Here is a 20,913-nt window from a genome sequence, read left to right as displayed (position 1 = left end):
AGCTACAGTATATTAGCCTACTATCAAAATGGCTTTAAAAGTCTTATATAAGTGTTATAATGAAGACAACACACGATGTGTCTATATTAGCTATATTAGCCTACTATCAAAATGACTTTAAAAGTTTTATATAATTTTTATAATGAAGGGAACGCATGACTTAAGTGTCTATATTAGGTATATTAGCCTACTATCAAAATTACTTTAAAAGTCTTATATAAGTATTATAATGAAGTCAACACATGATGTAAGTGTCTATATTAGCTATAATAGCCTACTATGAAAATGACTTTAAAAGTCTTATATAAGTGTTACAATGAAGGCAACACATGATGTAAGTGTTTATATTAGGTATAATAGCCTACTATGAAAATGACTTTAAAAGTCTTATATAAGTGTTACAATGAAGGCAACACATGATGTAAGTGTTTATATTAGATGTATTAGCCTACTATCAAAATGACTTTAAAAGTCTTATATAAGTGTTATAATGAAGACAACACATGATGTAAGTGTCTATATTAGCTATAATAGCCTACTATCAAAATTACTTTAAAAGTCTTATATAAGTGTTATAATGAAGGCAACACATGATGTAAGTGTATTAGGTATACTAGCCTACTATCAAAATTACTTTAAAAGTCTTATATAAGTGTTATAACGAAGGCAACGCATGATGAGAGTGTCTATATTAGCTATATTAGCCTACTATCAAAAAGACTTCAAAAGTCTTATATAAGTGTTATGAGGACAACACATGACGTAAGTGTCTATATTCTCTATATTAGCCTACTATCAAAATGACTTTAAAAGCCTTATATAAGTGTTATAATGAAGGCAACACATGATGTAAGTGTCTATATTCTCTATATTAGCCTACTATCAAAATGACTTTAAAAGGTGTTATAATGAAGACAACACATGACGTAAGTGTCTATATTAGCTACAGTATATTAGCCTACTATCAAAATGGCTTTAAAAGTCTTATATAAGTGTTATAATGAAGACAACACACGATGTGTCTATATTAGCTATATTAGCCTACTATCAAAATGACTTTAAAAGTTTTATATAATTTTTATAATGAAGGGAACGCATGACGTAAGTGTCTATATTAGGTATATTAGCCTACTATGAAAATGACTTTAAAAGTCTTATATAAGTGTTATAATGAAGGCAACACATGATGTTAGTGTCTATATTAGCTATAATAGCTTACAATCAAAATTACTTTAAAAGTCTTATATAAGTATTATAATGAAGTCAACACATGATGTAAGTGTCTATATTAGCTATAATAGCCTACTATGAAAATGACTTTAAAAGTCTTATATAAGTGTTACAATGAAGGCAACACATGATGTAAGTGTTTATATTAGGTATATTAGCCTACTATCAAAATGACTTTAAAAGTCTTATATAAGTGTTATAATGAAGGCAACACATGACGTAAGTGTCTACATATAGGTATATTAGCCTACTATCAAAATTACTTTAAAAGTCTTATATAAGTGTTATAATGAAGACAACACATGATGTAAGTGTCTATATTAGCTATAATAGCCTACTATCAAAATGACTTTAAAAGTCTTATATAAGTGTTATAATGAAGACAACACATGATGTAAGTGTCTATATTAGCTATAATAGCCTACTATCAAAATGACTTTAAAAGTCTTATATAAGTGTTATAATGAAGGCAACACATGATGTAAGTGTTTATATTAGCTATATTAGCCTACTATCAAAAATTCTTCAAAAGTCTTATAATAAAGACAACACATGATGTAAGTGTCTATATTAGCTATAATAGCCTACTATCAAAATTACTTTAAAAGTCTTATATAAGTGTTACAATGAAGGCAACACATGACATAATTGTCTATATTAGCTATATTAGCCTACTATCAAAATGACTTTAAAAGTCTTATGTACGTGTTATAATGAAGACAATTATTAATAATTAAGATGTAAAACAATGTAATAAAGTAATAAATATATAATAAGAAAACAATAACATAATTGATAGTAATTTAGACACGGTGATGTGACATTTACTAAATACTGCTGCACATGTCAGTGGTGTCATGGCCTGCATAAACGGGAGGAAAGCCATCAGGCATAACAATAAAACTAAAAAAACAAACAAAAAAAATCGAGCAAAATCAAACATATGCTTGGCTTGTTTTGCTGCAACCTGAAGGGTAAATCTGCAAGACAAAAAAAACAAACAAAAAAATTGACTAAAAGTATATAATTTCTGTAGTATTATCATTGTGAATGGGTTATTAGTTATTATTAAGTAAATATGAACCTTGATCAAGTTGGACTCCGCCAAGGCTGTCCTTTGTCACCGATTCTGTTCATAACTTTTATGGACAGAATTTCTAGGCGCAGTCAAGGAGTTGAGGGGTTCCGGTTTGGTGACCGCAGGATTAGGTCTCTGCTTTTTGCAGATGATGTGGTCCTGATGGCTTCATCTGGCCGGGATCTTCAGCTCTCACTGGATCGGTTCGCAGCAGAGTGTGAAGCGACCGGAATGAGAATCAGCACCTCCAAATCCGAGTCCATGGTTCTCGCCCGGAAAAGGGTGGAGTGCGAGGAGACCCTGCCCCAAGTGGAGGAGTTCAAGTACCTAGGAGTCTTGTTCACGAGTGAGGGAAGAGTGGATCGTGAGATCGACAGGCGGATCGGTGCGGCGTCTTCAGTAATGCGGACGTTGTATCAATCCGTTGTGGTGAAGAAGGAGCTGAGCCAGAAGGCAAAGCTCTCAATTTACCGGTCGATGTACTTTCCCATCCTCACCTATGGTCATGAGCTTTGGGTCATGACTGAAAGGATAAGATCACGGGTACAAGCGGTCGAAATGAGTTTCCTCCGCCGGGTGGTGGGGCTCTCCCTTAGAGTGAATGATATTTATATAGCGCTTTTCTTTAGTGACTCAAAGCGCTTTACATAGTGAAACCCAATATCTAAGTTACATTTAAACCAGTGTGGGTGTCACTGGGAGCAGGTGGGTAAAGTGTCTTGCCCAAGGACACAACGGCAGTGACTAGGATGGCGGAAGCGGGAATCGAACCTGCAACCCTCAAGTTGCTACCAACCGAGCTATCCCGCCCGATAGGGTCAGAAGCTCTGCCACCCCGGAGGAGCTCAAAATAAAGCCGCTGCTCCTCCTCATGGAGAGGAGCCAGATGAGGTGGCTCGGGCATCTGGTCAGGATGCCACCCGAACGTCCAACAGGTAGGAGGCCACGGGGAAGACCCAGGACACGTTGGGAAGACTATGTCTCCCGGCTGGCCTGGGAACGCCTCCTGATCCCCCGGGAAGAGCTAGACGAAGTGGCTGGGGAGAGGGAAGTCTGGGCTTCCCTGCTTAGGCTGCTGCCCCCGCGACCCGACCTCGGATAAGCGGAAGAAGATGGATGGATGGATGGAACCTTGATCAAGTAATGTAGTGTAGCACAGCAACTCTAAATGAGACTTCAAAATAAATGTTTTATATATGAATTTCAACATTTACAAACAGTTGAGAAATAATATTCAACATAAGTCCAACATAAACATTACACAACTTTATAAAAACAGTACAGAACAGCGCCAGAGGGTTTTAAATTCAAAGTAACAAAAATAGAATACAAAAAATATATATATATAATAAACAAAGTGCAAAGCCATAAAATAAAATGTTTTTTTTTTTTTTTGTAAGGTTTATTTATAAATGTCAACAATTACAAACAGTAAGACAAACAACAATATACAACAATATAAAACATTATGAAAACAGTACAAAACAGCGCCAGGGGGTTGTAAGTTCAAAATAATAAAAATAGAATACAAAAATATATATGTATATAATAAACAAAATGCAAAGCCGTAGGCTTATTCAGATTCATCAAACAACTTAAATTTGGAACCCAGCATCATCGTTTTCACAGCTTTTTTGTTGTTAGAGGTAGAGAGCGTTTTAATGTAAAGTTCCAGATCTTTTTTAAAGGCACAAAAGATAGGATGAGTATTAAGAAACTTAAATTTATGAATATAAAACTTAGCCAATAAAATAATGAGGTTGCAAAGGTAGAATTCCTTTTCAAATTTTTGTTAAAATAAAACGTGTTAGCAGTCGACACAAGCTTAATGGTGACGTCACATAGCAACGCAGGTGAGCAGGCCCTATGGTGTTACAAATCCATGCGCGCCTGGCGACACACAGGAAGTAGATCCGTCCGCCTTTGAGGGCTTTCCACCGAAGGGGGCGGAGCTACGTAAGCGGCGATAATGACACGTACGAAACCTACGTCATTTTCGAGGGAACAACTCGCGTCTTCTGTGGGAAGTCGGACGTGGGAACATCGCCGACTTGATGTAGTTGCCCCGCGGCGTCTCAGCACCAGAGGTCGGAGGCTCCCTGGCCGCGCCGCAAGATGAGATTCTCAGCCCTTCTTTCCGCTCTACGGTCGGTGGGCCCGGTGATCATCGGCATTTCCCTGGGATTCACTTTGAGTCTGCTGAGCGTCAACTGGACGGAGGAAGCCTGCTTTTTCGCGGACGGAGACGGGGACGACGCCGCCTCTTCGCCCCTGGAGGAGCGGCTTCAAGCAGCCAGGAAGACCAACTCCATAGCAGTCCTCAACGACGCGGAGCCGGATTTCGAACCGAGAATAGTGCCGTATAATAAACAAGTCGCGCAAAGTGCTCCGAAGAAAGTTTTAAGGTATGTCACTCAGACAAACACAGTCTTACTTCAAAGGGGGGGCCGACACCACCTGAGAGAGCCTTCACACTTGTAGTCCGCTCAGGGGCGTAGCAGCAAATTCCGGGGCACAAACACAAAGGCCCCCCTAACTCCCAATCCCACCCTAAACCTAACATTACCGCTTCAAAGTCCACACTTGGTATGTTTACATCAGGGGTGTCCAAAGTGCGGCCCGCAGCTACTTGTTTAGTGGCCCGCCACACATTCTGGAAATGCTATACATAGGTTTCCGCTAGCGGCGATTACCCATAATCCTTCCGCCATCTTGTGTGTCAAAACTTTGTTTAGTCGTCTGCGGCAGTTTTATAAATATTTTCCCACACTTTTTCAGCAACAATGACGTCCACTTCGGGAAATTTGAAAGAAGTCGTAAAAGTTCCCTACAGACAGACGCTAGATGGGGTTTGCAAAGCCAGGTATTTACAGAAATTGAAGGATATCGGCGGGCTTCACGGTGGCAGAGGGGTTAGTGTGTCTGCCTCACAATACGAAGGTCCCGAGTAGTCCTGTGTTCAATCCCAGGCTCGGGATCTTTCTGTGTGGAGTTTGCATGTTCTCCCCGTGAATGCGTGGGTTCCCTCCGGGTACCCCGGCTTCCTCCTACCTCCAAAGACATGCACCTGGGGATAGGTTGATTGGCAACACTAAAATTGGCCCTAGTGTGTGAATGTTGTCTGTCTATCTGTGTTGGCCCTGCGACGAGGTGGCGACTTGTCCAAGCTGTACCCTGCCTTCTGCCCGATTGTAGCTGAGATAGGCGCCAGCGCCCCCCGCGACCCCAAAAGGGAATAAGCGGTAGAACATGGATGGATGGAAGGATATCGGCGATAAAGATCCGTATGAGATGGGAAAGCACGACTTGAAATGTTATCCTGATATAAAAGCGTTCCTGAAATGGCCTTCTTTCATCTCCGTAATATCGCTAAAATCTGCTCCATTTTGTCCACTAATGACGCCGAGATCATTATCAATCAATCAATCAATCAATGTTTATTTATATAGCCCCAAATCACAAATGTCTCAAAGGACTGCACAAATCATTACGACTACAACATCCTCGGAAAAACCCACAAAAGGGCAAGGAAAACTCACACCCAGTGGGCAGGGAGAATTCACATCCAGTGGGACGCCAGTGACAATGCTGACTATGAGAAACCTTGGAGAGGACTTCAGATGTGGGCAACCCCCCTCCCCATAGGGGACCGAAAGCAATGGATGTCGAGCGGGTCTAACATGATACTGGGAAAGTTCAATCCATAGTGGCTCCAACACAGCCGCGAGAGCTCAGTTCAAGCGGATCCAAGACAGCAACGAGAGTCCCGTCCACAGGAAACCATCTCAAGCGGAGGCGGATCAGCAGCGTAGAGATGTCCCCAACTGATACACAGGCGAGCGGTCCATCCTGGGTCCCGACGAGCGGTCCATCCATGCGTTTGTTACGTCTCGTCTCGATTACTGTAACGTATTATTTTCAGGTCTCCCCATGTCTAGCATTAAAAGATTACAGTTGGTACAAAATGCGGCTGCTAGACTTTTGACAAGAACAAGAAAGTTTGATCATATTACGCCTGTACTGGCTCACCTGCACTGCACTTAAGATGTGACTTTAAGGTTTCACTACTTACGTATAAAATACTACACGGTCTAGCTCCATCCTATCTTGCCGATTGTATTGTACCATATGTCCCGGCAAGAAATCTGCGTTCAAAAGACTCCGGCTTATTAGTGATTCCTAGAGCCCAAAAAAAGTCTGCGGGCTATAGAGCGTTTTCCGTTCGGGCTCCAGTACTCTGGAATGCCCTCCCGGTAACAGTTCGAGATGCTACCTCAGTAGAAGCATTTAAGTCTCACCTTAAAACTCATTTGTATACTCTAGCCTTTAAATAAACCTAATTTTTAGACCAGTTGATCTGCCGCTTCTTTTCTTTTTCTCCTATGTCCCCCCCCTCCCTTGTGGAAGGGGTCTGGTTCGATGACCATGGATGAAGTACTGGCTGTCCAGAGTCGAGACCCAGGATGGACCGCTCATCGGGACCCAGGATGGACCGCTCGCCTGTGTATCGGTTGGGGACATCTCTACAATCCGATTGGATGGTTTCCTGTGGACGGGACTCTCGCTGCTGTCTTGGATCCGCTTTGAAATGAACTCTCGCGGCTGTGTTGGAGCCACTATGGATTGAACTTTCACAGTATCATGCTAGACCCGCTCGACATCCATTGCTTTCGGTCCCCTATGGGGGGGGGGGGGAGATTGCCCACTTCTGAGGTCCTCTCCAAGGTTTCTCATAGTCAGCATTGTCACTGGCGTCCCACTGGATGTGAATTCTCCCTGCCCACTGGGTGTGAGTTTTACTTGCCCTTTTGTGGGTTCTTCCGAGGATGTCGTAGTCGTAATGATTTGTGCAGTCCTTTGAGACATTTGTGATTTAGGGCTATATAAATAAACATTGATTGATTGATTGATAACTTACCCCGACATGGTCAACTATTTGGTGAACAATGTTAGTGCCTACACTCTGGATAAGCTCAAGGGCTACAAGTCGCTCGAAGCGTACAATTACGGAAGATAAATGTGTGCTCATCGCTGGTGTTCGTCACTCTCAGAGATCAACTGATCTGTGTTTGATGCCATGGGTCATATCAGAGAAGACGGGTCGTTTTTCATCAGGACACTGTACCTGTATGGCAGGCATTGGCGAAATATGTTCACATGTTTCTGCATTGTTGTTTGCCATTGAAGCCAGCGTCAAGATGCGGGACAACACAACAGTCACACAGGAAAAAAATCTTACCGGCTACTTCCATCTGCAGTCAAGAAAGTTGGGTACAAGACCATACAGGACGTTAACTTCACATCCGCCGTAGGTTTGGGTATCGTTTGAATTCGAATGATTCCGATTCTTTGTTTCGATTCCGATTCCTGACGATTCTTGATTCCGATTCTTTCTTTTAAAATAAAAAAAAAAAGGCACGGTCAAAAAAAAAAAGTTAAGGATATTTTAAATGTCTTTCTGAATTAAATAGTCTGACATTCTCCATCAATTTTAATTCTATTAACTTTATATGAACTTTACTATGAATTCCTAACAGGGCTGTTTTCAACTAGAATATAAATATCAAATCTATGAACTTGAATATAAATATTATCAATAAATCAATCAATGTTAACCTATATAGCCCTAAATCACTAGTGTCTTTCAGGGCTACACAAACCACTACGACATCCTCGGTAGGCCCACATAAGGGCAAGGAAAACTCACACCCAGTGGGACGTCGGTGACAATGATGACTATGAGAACCTTGGAGAGGAGGAAAGCAATGGATGTCGAGCGGGTCTAACATGATACTGTGAAAGTTCAATCCATAATGGATCCAACACAGCCGCGAGAGTCCAGTCCAGAGCGGATCCAACACAGCAGCGTTCACATCGGAGCCAGCAGGAAACCATCCCAAGCGGAGGCGGATCAGCAGCGCAGGGATGTCCCCAGCCGATACACAGGCAAGCAGTACGTGGCAACCGGATCGGACCAGACCCCCTCCACAAGGGAGAGTGGGACATAGGAGAAAAAGAAAAGAAACAGCAGATCAACTGGCCTAAAAAGAGAGTCTATTTAAAGGCTAGAGTATAAAAATGAGTTTTAAGGTGAGACTTAAATGCTTCTACTGTTACCGGGAGGGCATTCCAGAGTACTGGAGCCCGAACGGAAAACGCTCTATAGCCCGCAGACTTTTTTTGGGCTTTAGGAATCACTAATAAGCCGGAGTCCTTTGAACGCAGATTTCTTGCCGGGACATATGGTACAATACAATCGGGAAGATAGGATGGAGCTAGGCCGTGTAGTATTTTATATGTAAGTAGTAAAACCTTAAAGTCACATCTTAAGTGCACAGGAAGCCAGTGCAGGTGAGCCAGTACAGGCGTAATGTGATCAAACTTTCTTGTTCTTGTCAAAAGTCTAGCAGCCGCATTTTGTACCAACTGTAATCTTTTAATGCTAGACATGGGAAGACCCGACAATAATACGTTACAGTAATCGAGGCGAGACGTAACAAACGCATGGATAATGATCTCAGCGTCTTTTGTGGACAGAATGGAGCGAATTTTAGCGATATTACGGAGATGAAAGAAGGACGTTTTAGTGACGCTTTTAATGTGTGACGCAAAGGAGAGAGTTGGGTCGAAGATAATACCCAGATTCTTTACCGAGTCGCCTTGTTTAATTGTTTGGTTGTCAAATGTTACAGTTGTATTATTAAATAGAGGTCAGTGTCTAGCAGGACCGATAATCAGCATTTCCGTTTTTTTTGGTGAATACATTTTCACAGGGGTACACTTTCATCAAGCGAGCTTTATTTTTGAAAACCTCATGAAAACACATAAGTGTATGATGCTGCAGGGAACCTCATGAAAACACATTTACACACACAAGTGTATGATGCTGCAGGTACTTAAACATGTTACCGTGCTCCCACTGATGGGCTAACCTGGTGCAGAAAAAGCAAATAGACAATAAGAACCAACTTTCAAAACCCAGTCCAGATTAGCAACAGGTACAGTATAAAATCAGAGACAGTTCTTGTTTCGGAAAAATTACCATATCCGCCTTCTCAGGCAGGATGCGTGAGCGTTCTGGACAGATAGTGTCTCCTGTCGAAGACGGGACACGCATTTATTTGTACTCCATGAACTCGGAGGTAATGGATCGGTTCGCAGCCGAGTGTGAAGCGGCCGGAATGAGAATCAGCACCTCCAAATCCGAGTCCATGGTTCTCTCCCGGAAAAGGGTGGAGTGCCATCTCCGGGTTGGGGAGGAGACCCTGCCCCAAGTGGAGGAGTTCAAGTACCTAGGAGTCTTGTTCACGAGTGGGGGAAGAGTGGATCGTGAGATCGACAGGCGGACCGGTGCGGCGTCTTCAGTAATGCGATCCGTTGTGGTGAAGAAGGAGCTGAGCCGGAAGGCAAAGCTCTCAATTTACCGGTCGATCTACGTTCCCATCCTCACCTATGGTCATGAGCTTTGGGTCATGACCGAAAGGATAAGATCACGGGTACAAGCGGTCGAAATGAGTTTCCTCCGCCGTGTGGCGGGTCTCTCCCTTAGAGATAGGGTGAGAAGCTCTGCCATCCGGGAGGAACTCAAAGTAAAGCCGCTGCTCCTCCAGATCGAGAGGAGCCAGATGAGGTGGTTCGGGCATCTGGTCAGGATGCCACCCGAACGGTGTTTAGGGCACGTCCAACCGGTAGGAGGCCACGGGGAAGACCCAGGACACGTTGGGAAGACTATGTCTCCCAGCTGGCCTGGGAACACCTCGGGATCCCCCGGGAAGAGCTAGACGAAGTGACCGGGGAGAGGGAAGTCTGGGCTTCCCTGCATAGGCTGTTGCCCCCGCGACCCGACCTCGGATAAGCGGAAGAAGATGGATGGATGGATGGAACTCTGAGGTGCTTCATCATGTTCGACGTCTACCCTCCTAAGCACGAAACAGTCCTGTCGCAGGTGTTACATTTCGCCGATATTTCATTTTTTTTTAGTAAAATAAAGCCACATTTTCGACCGTCGACGCCCGCTAACACTTCCGGCGGTGGGCGCTCCTTCGTTGGTGTTCAACGGCTTCTTCTTCCGGGTCGGCGGACTTATTATTTTTGTCCGGTCGGCGGACAGCTTGGATTGCTCCAAAGCCACTTTTTAACTTCAATTGTGATTGAAGAGAGCTGAGATAGGCTCCAGCGACCCCAAAAGGGACAAGCGATAGAAAATGGATGGATGGATGAATGAGTAATCTGTTAGACTTTTTAGGTTTATGAGGTCGTTCCAATCCTTTACGGCTTTATATGAAAAGGCTGATTTTGCCAAAGATGTTTTACATCTGGGTAAGCCCCCTGGTAGAGCGGCCGTGCCAGCAACTTGAGGGTTACAGGTTTGATTCCCGCTTCCGCCATCCTAGTCACTACCGTTGTGTCCTTGGGCAAGACACTTTACCCACCTGCTCCCAGTGCCACCCACACTGGTTTAAATGTAACTTAGATATTAGGTTTCACTATGTAAAGCGCTTTGAGTCACTAGAGAAAAGCGCTATATAAATATAATTCACTATAAATATAATTCACTAGTTGTCACAGCAGTTGTAAACTGGACAAAGTGCTTAAGTGGCGCTGGTGCAGTGTTATTTAGGATTCGATAGGCCATTCGTATTGATGCTAATCTTTGAATGTTAGCTAAATTTAACAATTTTATTTTGTACATGGAGTTTTGATTGATTGAAACTTTTAATCAATCTATCAACCAATGTTTATCTATGTAGCCCTAAATCACAGTTGTCTCAAAGGGCTGCACAAGCCACAGTGACATCCTTGGTTCAGATCCCACATAAGGGCAAGGAAAAACTCACAACCCAGTGGGATGTCAATATAAATGAGTATGAGAAACCTTGGAGAGGACCGCAGATGTGGGTGACCAACCCTACCACTTGTACATAACATTCTCCGATGCAGCCATTTATCGATTTCTGATTTGTTTTGACTTACTTGTCGGTTTCCTGTGGGAACGCTCAAAGGCGAGCTTTGACGACGCTATGACGTCTGTCGAGTGAAGGGTTGGAAGCCAGGTTTTGCGTTTTGAGTGCACCCAAAATGACACATGTGAACGCACCCTCACACTTTCCGTACTCTGGTATGGGCCACAAACTCAAAAAAAGGACACGTGGTATCGGTTGCGATCGCCAACCACATCAACAAACCAAAACATCTGAAGTGATGTCACCAAAAGCCAACTGATGGTCAACAACACCCCAAAAAATGAGGACTTTTAACGCAGGGATGTACAATATTTTTCAAGCAGATATTCTGGCCTCTCAAGATCGATACTGATAACCAACTTATTTGTAACTATTTTCATAGGCCATCAGAACACAGATCGCTGATAAGGTTTGATGTGTTGAAGCTCAATGTTTTTTTCCCCCCCACCTCGTTTTCAGAACATTTGGTGCAAATTACACTATCTTTTAAGAGTGCACAAAAAAAAATGGATAACATCTGAATAGCGATTCTTATTCTTCCCGATTCTTAACCGATTTCAAATTCTAAAAAATCCATTTAATTTTTTTTTTTTCTTACCTGATATCAAATCATACCAAAACTTGTAGCACAACGTTTTGTAGGTATAACCAATTCCCATAAATTACTAAAAAAACAATAGATTTTTTTTAGGCCATCTCCATGCAACCTTAAGGAGCTTTTCCAACTTGGTAACCTGTTTGAAAAAAGTTACATAGAAAGAATCGATTTGAATGAAGAACTGTGTTAAATCGGGAGCAATTCTGAATCGAATAGTCACCCCGGTAATCGGAACCAGATGTAACAAGTTAGGTGTCCAAAGGTTCACACCCCTAATGTCTTCCTCTGAAACAAAAGAAGTCCCACACAAGGTTTGTTTACAGTGAGCTCTGAGGAAGTTAAGGACCTCCTACAAGTTTGAGACCACAAAGAACCTCAAACAACAATAAACACGAATGAGCAGATATTTACTACACAACAACTCGAGAGTGGAATATGGCCTGAAGTGCGGTACAGGAAGCCAAATTGTAGATAAGGATTGTTTTGGTTCGGGCGAGCAAACCCATTCCAATGGTTTGTTTGCTCCACTTGTCCGTTCTGGCTGTCAAATTGATCATAATCTTGCCTTGCCGCGCGGACAGCTTCTCCGAGGTGTTGCCCAATTTGTATTTCAATTCAGAAATCGCCAAAGTGCCCCCTGGCACTGTCTTCCAAATTTGTCGAAAGACCAGAGCAGGGGTAGGGAACCTATGGCTCGCGAGCCAGATGTGGCTCTTTTGATGACTGCATCTGGCTCTCGGATAAATCTGAGCTGATATTGCTTAACACGATAAGTATTGAATAATTCCACTTGTAATCACAGTGTTAAAAATAACGTTCAAAATATAAAACATGCTCATGCATTTGAATCCATCCATCCTTTTTTCTACCACACTTGTTCAAGAAGTTGCATTAAGGGTAAGAAGTAATTTATTTATTATTGGTTAGCGTAGGACTTGCCTTCCTGGGGGTTCTTCAGACCACCAAGCACTGACATGAGAGCCTGTATCAGGTTTACAATATTGTTTTATTTTTCAATAAGTCTCTCAGTTGCTTTCCAGCAATTGTCTTTTTCTCTTTCGTTCTCAGCGCGTTCTGGCTCCAGCCCCAACACCGTCTCTCCTCCTGGCTGCTACTTACAAACAGAGCGACAGGTGATTAGATAACAAGGCCAAGCTGGGCCATTTACGCACCTGTCGCTGATTTCGAGGCTAATCCTGGCAAGACCCCGCTTCGCTGCAGGCCCGCAGGCCACACCCCTCCACAGTTAGCTTCAGAATAACAATGTTATTACGAAGAATACGAGACCTATTATACTCTAGAAATGTTGATTTTACTTAAAAATGCACACGTTTAGTTGTGTTCAGTGTTAAAAAAATATTATATGGCTCTTAGAGAAATACATTTTAAAATATTTCACTTCTTGGCTCTCTCAGCCAAAAAGGTTCCCGACCCCTGGACCAGAGCAAGGCTCAGTCCAATCAGCAGATGACCGGTTAGCACAGTTCACTTCTCAGAATATTGAAATAATGTGGTTACTAATCTTACTACTGATATATTTCCACCAACCATATGTTTGCTGTGTTGATACATTCAAAAAGTCCAATTTTGGAATCGGAACTGGAATCTGGCCCTGTTCAAATATTAGCCCTGACACTCAACAGATGCAGTTTCTTGGAAATCCACAACACATAGTGGATGCCATATGCTGTGTAACAGATGCACGCTTGTTGCACGCTGATGTTTGCTTTCCAAAACTGTTTGGTTTTTTTTTTAGGATCAGTTAAAGATTTATACCAAGAGTAGAGTGTAGATGTAAGGATATGAAAAGTTCATATCATGGTAATTGTGACCAAAATTAGCACGGTATCATTGAATGTGCTCAAAAAGTACTTCAACACCTACAAAAAAATGGGAAAAATTAAGCATAGAATAGACTGCACACAATATACTTATCTTGGCTGAATGAATCAAAAATATAGTTCTTACTTCTTATTGTTGTTACTTGAATGTTTAAATATTTTTATTTTATTCCGTTGAGTTTGTAAAGGTTTTAGAGTGTTTTTTGTTTTTTTATGATCAATCAGTCAATCAATGTTTACTTATATAGCCCTAAATCACTAGTGTCTCAAAGGGCTGCACAAACCACTACGACATCCTCGGTAGGCCCACATAAGGGCAAGGAAAACTCACACCCAGTGGGACGTCGGTGACAATGATGACTATGAGAACCTTGGAGAGGAGGAAAGTAATGGATGTCGAGCGGGTCTAACATGATACTGTGAAAGTTCAATCCATAGTGGATCCAACACAGTCGCGAGAGTCCAGTCCAAAGCGGATCCAACACAGCAGCGAGAGTCCCATTCACAGCGGAGCCAGCAGGAAACCATCCCAAGCGGAGGCGGATCAGCAGCGCAGAGATGTCCCCAGCCGATACACAGGCGAGCAGTACATGGCCACCGGATCGGACCGGACCCCCTCCACAAGGGAGAGTGGGACATAGGAGAAAAAGAAAAGAAACGGCAGATCAACTGGTCTAAAAAGGGAGTCAATTTAAAGGCTAGAGTAAACAAATGAGTTTTAAGGTGAGACTTAAATGCTTCTACTGAGGTGGCATCTCGAACTGTTACCGGCAGGGCATTCCAGAGTACTGGAGCCCGAAATGAAAACGCTCTATAGCCCGCAGACTTTTTTTGGGCTTTGGGAATCACTAATAAGCCGGAGTCCTTTGAACACAGATTTCTTGCCGGGACATATGGTACAATACAATCGGCAAGATAGGATGGAGCTAGACCGTGTAGTATTTTATAAGTAAGTAGTAAAACCTTAAAGTCACATCTTAAGTGCACAGGAAGCCAGTGCAGGTGAGCCAGTACAGGCGTAATGTGATCAAACTTTCTTGTTCTTGTCAAAAGTCTAGCAGCCGCATTTTGTACCAACTGTAATCTTTTAATGCTAGACATGGGGAGACCCGAAAATAATACGTTACAGTAATCGAGACGAGACGTAACAAACGCATGGATAATGATCTCAGCGTCTTTAGTGGAAAGACAAAACAAGAGTTGCATGTGATTTTTGGCTATATAAATAAACATTGATTGATTGATTGATTATTTTAGAGGTAGCTAAAACACTGTCGACTGCGGATGGACTTTAGCCGCTAGCTAGCTAGCATGTCTTAAAGCACCTCTTCCTAAGGGTGTTTTAGTGCCATAGCTTCACCTTTATTGTTAGTTTTCAAGCCAGATGCTTCCGTTCTACATTTTCTGTCTACACACTGTCTGTTTTTAAGTACTCTTTGATTGTGCGCTGCCGAGTATGCTCCTCTGCTCGTATTACCGACAATGACACCACGTGATGACAATAGGGGGGCCTTAAGGGAGTTTAGTCAGGTCTTGTTTCAAGTAAATACGTACAAATCAGTTACTTATCAATGATTAATCAGATGATGAATACATGCGTCGTAGAGGTGGGGTAAATAATCAATTTTTAGACGCATCACAATTCGGACACGGACGATTATAAATTTGATTTATTTATCGTAAACAAATCAATGCAGACAGTTCTAAAATTTGTCTGACTGTAGTGAGCCACCTCACAAAGGGCTCCGACCAGCTCCTTTTATTATAGGGCGTATATGTTGCAGTTTTACGCACATTTCCATTAATTTGATTAATGTGGGGATTAATTCAACTGTTTCTTATTACAAGTTGCAAGTGATAAACACTTATTAAGTGAAACGAAAAGAAATGTAAAACTGCATCAATTAGAGATGCATCAATAGTCGATTTTTTTAATCAAATCAAGAGCTTCCCAAAGTTTCCCGTTTCTAATGTGTCGATCAATCATCTATGATCACAGTTTTAAAAAAAAGCCCCAATACTCATAACTTCTTACGAAAAGATTTACATCAGTAGCCCAAACACAAATACTGTTTAGCAGTGGTTGTCAATCTTTTTTCTCCAAGTACCACCGGAGAAAGAACTTGGCTCTCCAAGTACCACCTTAATGACCGACATTAAAGCACAGTAGCGTAGTAGGCTTAATTTTTCATTAAAAACTAGGCAGAGATTTTATTTAACAAGTATATTCAATATTTGTGTCCACTCTATGGGGCGGCATTAGCTCGGTTAGTAGAGCGGCCGTGCCAGCAACTTGAGGGTTGCAGGTTCGATTCCCGCCTGCGCCATCCTAGTCACTGCCGTTGTGTCCTTGGGCAAGACACTTTACCCACCTGCTCCCAGTGCCACCCACACTGGTTTAAATGTAACTTAGATATTGGGTTTCACTATGTAAAGCGCTTTGAGTCACTAGAGAAAAGCGCTATATAAATATAATTCACTTCACTTCACTAACAGTATGCACAGTGTTTGACTATAGAAAAATAGAAAACACTGTCCTTTAACAAAGTAATTCTTTTGACGTACCACTAGAAGGGGCCCGCCAATGATCTATCGATTCGTTCGATTAATCGGTTGAAACACACTAGCCTCAATGTTTGTCATTATTTTAATTATTTTTTTCGAACATCAACATTGAAATGTATTTTTCTTTTAGTAACATGCAAACAGGCTCCAGCTCCCCCCGCAACCTCGAGAGGGACAAGCGGTAGAAAAACGATGGCCGGATGTGTGCATTGATAAAAATAGTAAAAGAAATATATTAAAAAATAGTTCGCCGGCACACCGTACACCACAGCTCTCATGTGCGCTCGCTTTTAGTGGCTATGTGGAAACTAAGATCTGCTCATAAAAAGTTCCGGGAACTCCATGTTGTCTGGATTTTTATTGATTTTTATTAGTTACACGCATTGAGCTAATGGATGCAAATCGAAGCTTTTTTCAAAATAATTTAATCGTTGTCGCCCTAGTTAAATTTTTGTTTTACCAATGATTATTATGAGCTTTTCATCCATCTCTGTAAGCATTTGATATCGTGAACTACTGGTGTCAAACTTATTTTAGATCGGGGAAACACATGGAGTAAAATCAACTCCCAAGTGGGCCGGACTGGTAAAATCACGGCACGATAACTTAAAAATAAAGACCACTTCCGATTGTTTAAAAATAGAACAAGCACATTCTGAAAATGTACAAATGTTGTTGTTTTTTTACACTTACATGCTGCGGTTAATATTATTCTACCTTTATTTGTCGTTATTTATACTTTCTAAATAAATGATGTGATATTGCTCATAAGTCAACTCATTGGTGTTCATTTTCAATCTATCAAGATGAAACAAATAAAAACAAAATCTAATTACAGGATGTTATTTATGTAGTTTGCTCATTTTCCTCGACTGGTGCACTAACAATATGTGCTTTATTTATTATTTTTTTTTACATTTGTAGCCATACTTGCCAACCTTGAGACCTCCGAATTTGGGAGATGTGGGAGGGGTTGGTGGTAGCGGGGGGTGTATACTGTAGCATCCCGTAAGAGTTAGTGCTGCAAGTGGTTGTAGGTATTTGTGCTGTTGTGTTTATGTTGTGTAACGGTGCGGATGTTCTCCCGAAATGTGTTTGTCATTCTTGTTTTGTGTGGGTTCAAAGTGTGGCGCATATTTGTATCAGTGTTAAAGTTGTTTATACGGCCACCCCCAGTGTGACCTGTATGGCTGTTGACCAAGTATGCCTTGCATTCACTTGTTTGTGTAAAAACTGCATATATTACGTGACTGGGTCGGTACGCTGTTTGTATGGAGGAAAAGGAAACATGACGATAGGTTGTAGAGGATGCTAAAGGCAGTGCCTTTAAGGCATGTCCCTGATATTGTTATCCGGGTGGAACTCGGGAGAAATTGGGAGAATGGTAGCCTCGGGAGGGTCACTGAAATTCGGGAGTCTATCGGGAAAATCGGGAGGGTTGGCAAGTATGTATGTAGCATCATGTACACCAGAGGAGCCCACACTTTTTCTGCAGGCGAGCTACTTTTCAATTGACCAACTCGAGGGGATCTACCTCATTTATATTTATTTATTTATGAAAGAGACATTTTTGTAAACAAGTTAAATGTGTTTAATGATAATACAAGCATGTGTAACACATATAGATGTCTTTCTTTCACAAAGACAAGAATATAAGTTGGTGTATTACCTGATTCTGATGACTTGCATTGATTGGAATCAGACAGTAATGATGATAACGCCCACATTTTCAAATGGAGGAGAAAAAAAGTTGTCCTTTCTGTACAATACCACATGAAAGTGGTTGGTTTTTGGCATCTAATTCATCCAGCTTCCATACACTTTACAAGAAAAACATTGGCGGCAAATTCCGTAGCTTGCTTGATTGACATTCACGGCACCCGAGGGTCTTGTGAGATGACGCTGGCTGCTGCCAGTTCATTATTATGAAAAAATGACAGAGAGGAAGGCGAGAAACACTTTTTATTTCAACAGACTTTCGCGCCGTCCCTTCCGTCAAAACTCTAAAGGCCGACTGCACATTTCCTATCTTCACAATAAAGGCCCTGCTTCATGCTACCTGCGCTAACAAAATAAGAGTCTCGGAAAGCTGGCGTGCACAAGTGATGTGCACGCCAGCTTTCTGAGGGATCGCTTGTGGACGCCAGTTTTCCGAGACTCTGTATTTAGTTAGCGCAGGCAGCATGAAGCAGGGCTTTTATTGTGAAGATAGGAAATGTGCAGTCGGCCTTTAGAGTTTTGACGGAAGGTACGGCGCGAGAGTCTGTTGAAATAAAAAGTGTTTCTCGCCTTCCTCTCTGTCATATTTTCATAATAATGATCTTGCAGCAGCCAGCGTCATCTCACAAGACCCTCCGGTACCGTGAATGTCATTTAAGTGACGTCTTGGTGAAGATTGATGATCACTAATTTTTAGGTCTATTTTTTTTAAAAGCCTGGCTGGAGATCGACTGACACACCCCCCGCGGTCGACTGGTAGCTCGCCATCGACGTAATGGGCACCCCTGATCTACAAAGATACAAAGAATTGCTATTGCGGCATCTAGTGGACACATTTATAATAGCAGTTTCTTCCGTTAAAAATGTTTTCGTTAATTTTCATACTTAGCAAACTCATCCCGCGGGCAGGGTAAAACCTGTTTAGGCCCGCAGGCCGTACATTTGACACCCCTGCCGTAAACATGAACTAAGTTGCTGTCTGGTGTCTCTTTCAGGGCCAAATACATTAGTACAGAATTGATGACGCGCGAGCGTCTGTTCGTCGGAGTCCTGACGTCGAAAGACACCATTAACACCCTGGCCGTAGCTGTCAATCGCACCATCGGCCACCACCTGGAACCTGTGGTCTACTTCTGCGGAATGCACGATCGAAAAGCCCCCCACGGCATGTTCGTAATCTCGCACGGAGACGAAAGACCAATCTGGAACATGTTTCAGACGATGAAATACATTTTTGACCATTATGTCAACACGTTTGACTGGTTTTACTTGATCCAAGACGACGCCTACATACAGGCCGACCGAATCAAGAATCTAGTGGATCACCTGAGTATTGATCGAAGGCTCTACATGGGCTGCCCGGAGGAGTTCATAGGCGGGGAGATGGAAGGGAGGTACTGCCAAGGAGGTTTCGGCTACCTGCTGTCTCGTGCCCTGCTCCTTAGACTGCAACCCTTCCTGGAAAACTGCAGAGATGACATCCTGAGCACCAGCCCTGACGAGTGGCTGGGGAGATGCATCATCGACTACACGGCTACAAACTGTGTCAGCAAGTACGGGGTAAGGAACATGCACGAATGTCCTAACTTGATGTTTCAACATTAGTTATGTGCGGAACCGAACTTCACATCTTTTGCAATACTGCACTGCAATAAGTCAATGGTCAAAAACAAGAAAACAAAATGTAAAAATGAGCGGTATTTTATTTGAACTAAGCAAAATTATCTGCCAATAGAACAAGAACATTTGGCTTGTCAATACTTTCCAAAACAAGTCAAATTAAAGCTGCAAGCAGCGATGGACGGGACCGACTTTTGCTGGTGTTTCCTGCCTTTACCCATTCAACATATCTTTACCTGCACATTACCTACCTTCCCTGCATCCTGGGGTCACACTGGTGCTTCTTTCTTTCACCCATACACGCTGGTGCTTTCTGCCATGCCCCAGACAACATATCTTTACCTGCACATTACCTACCTTCCCTGCATCCTGGGGTCACACTGGTGCTTCTTTTTTTCACCCAAACACGCTGGTGCTTCCTGCCATCCCCCAGACAACATATCTTTACCTGCACATTACCTACCTTCTCCGTATCCTGGAGTCAAACTGGTGCCTCCCAATTTCACCCAGTCAACATATTTTTACCCGCACAGTACCTAGCTTCTCTGCATTGTGTGGTCACGCTGGTGTTTCCTGCTTTGAAGCGGCCGTCTTGAGACGGCAGCAGCGTAGCAGCATCAGCGCGACAGTTCTTAGAAGGCTCGTAAAATTAAAACCGGAGCAGTTAGAACAACTCTTTTGTCAACTTTTAATCAGAAGGGTTCAATCTCTTTCCTGTGCTAGTTTGAAGCTGACACAACAAACGCGCTCAGAGGAGATAATGTTTGAAATTACCCATTCAAAACTTTTTTTTGAAGGGGTAATTGCCAACTTCCTGTTGATTTTGCTGAAGGATATAAATGAATGAAATGTAGGTCTAAGTGAGACCTACATAGAGGTTTTTTGTGTGAATGTTGTCCGTCTATCTGTGTTGGCCCTGCGATGAAGTGGCGACTTGTCCAGGGTCTACCCCGCTTACCACCCAAATGTGAGAGAGGCTCCAGCATCCCCCGCGACCCCAAAAAGGGACAAGCGGTAGAAAATGGATGGATTTACCTTCTTGAAGACGTTTGATAATCCTCTCCTTTTGTTTCAATTGGCATCTTTTCGTGTTTGAGCCATGATTCATGTTAAACCAACTGGTGCAACAGCTCTTCAAGGTGTGGACACTCCTTTTTAACTGCAGACTACTGAGCAGGTTTTTAATCTGATACAGGTGTTTGCTTTGGAAATTAAAATTTACAGATGATTCCATTAGGGGTGTAACGGTACACACAAATTTCGGTCCGGTACGTACCTCGGTTTAGAGGTCACGGTTCG

General features: G+C 42.4%; 1 protein-coding gene across 1 annotated transcript in view; it reads left to right on the top strand.

Moving 5' to 3' along the window:
• The first annotated feature begins 4,248 nt into the window (after positions 1-4,248).
• chpfa (chondroitin polymerizing factor a) overlaps positions 4,249-20,913 on the top strand; it is a 28,893-nt gene continuing 12,228 nt past the window's right edge. Inside the window, exons 1-2 of the mRNA XM_061918329.1 lie at positions 4,249-4,713; positions 18,990-19,554. Of these exons, the coding sequence (XP_061774313.1) occupies positions 4,424-4,713; positions 18,990-19,554 (855 nt within the window). The 5' untranslated portion in view covers positions 4,249-4,423. The remainder of the gene's footprint in view (positions 4,714-18,989; positions 19,555-20,913) is intronic.

This window comes from Nerophis ophidion, linkage group LG13 (assembly GCF_033978795.1).
Source record: "Nerophis ophidion isolate RoL-2023_Sa linkage group LG13, RoL_Noph_v1.0, whole genome shotgun sequence".
NCBI lineage: Eukaryota > Metazoa > Chordata > Actinopteri > Syngnathiformes > Syngnathidae > Nerophis > Nerophis ophidion.
The sequence above is the reverse complement of the archived record's forward strand: the minus strand, read 5'-3'. Positions and strand labels throughout refer to the sequence as shown.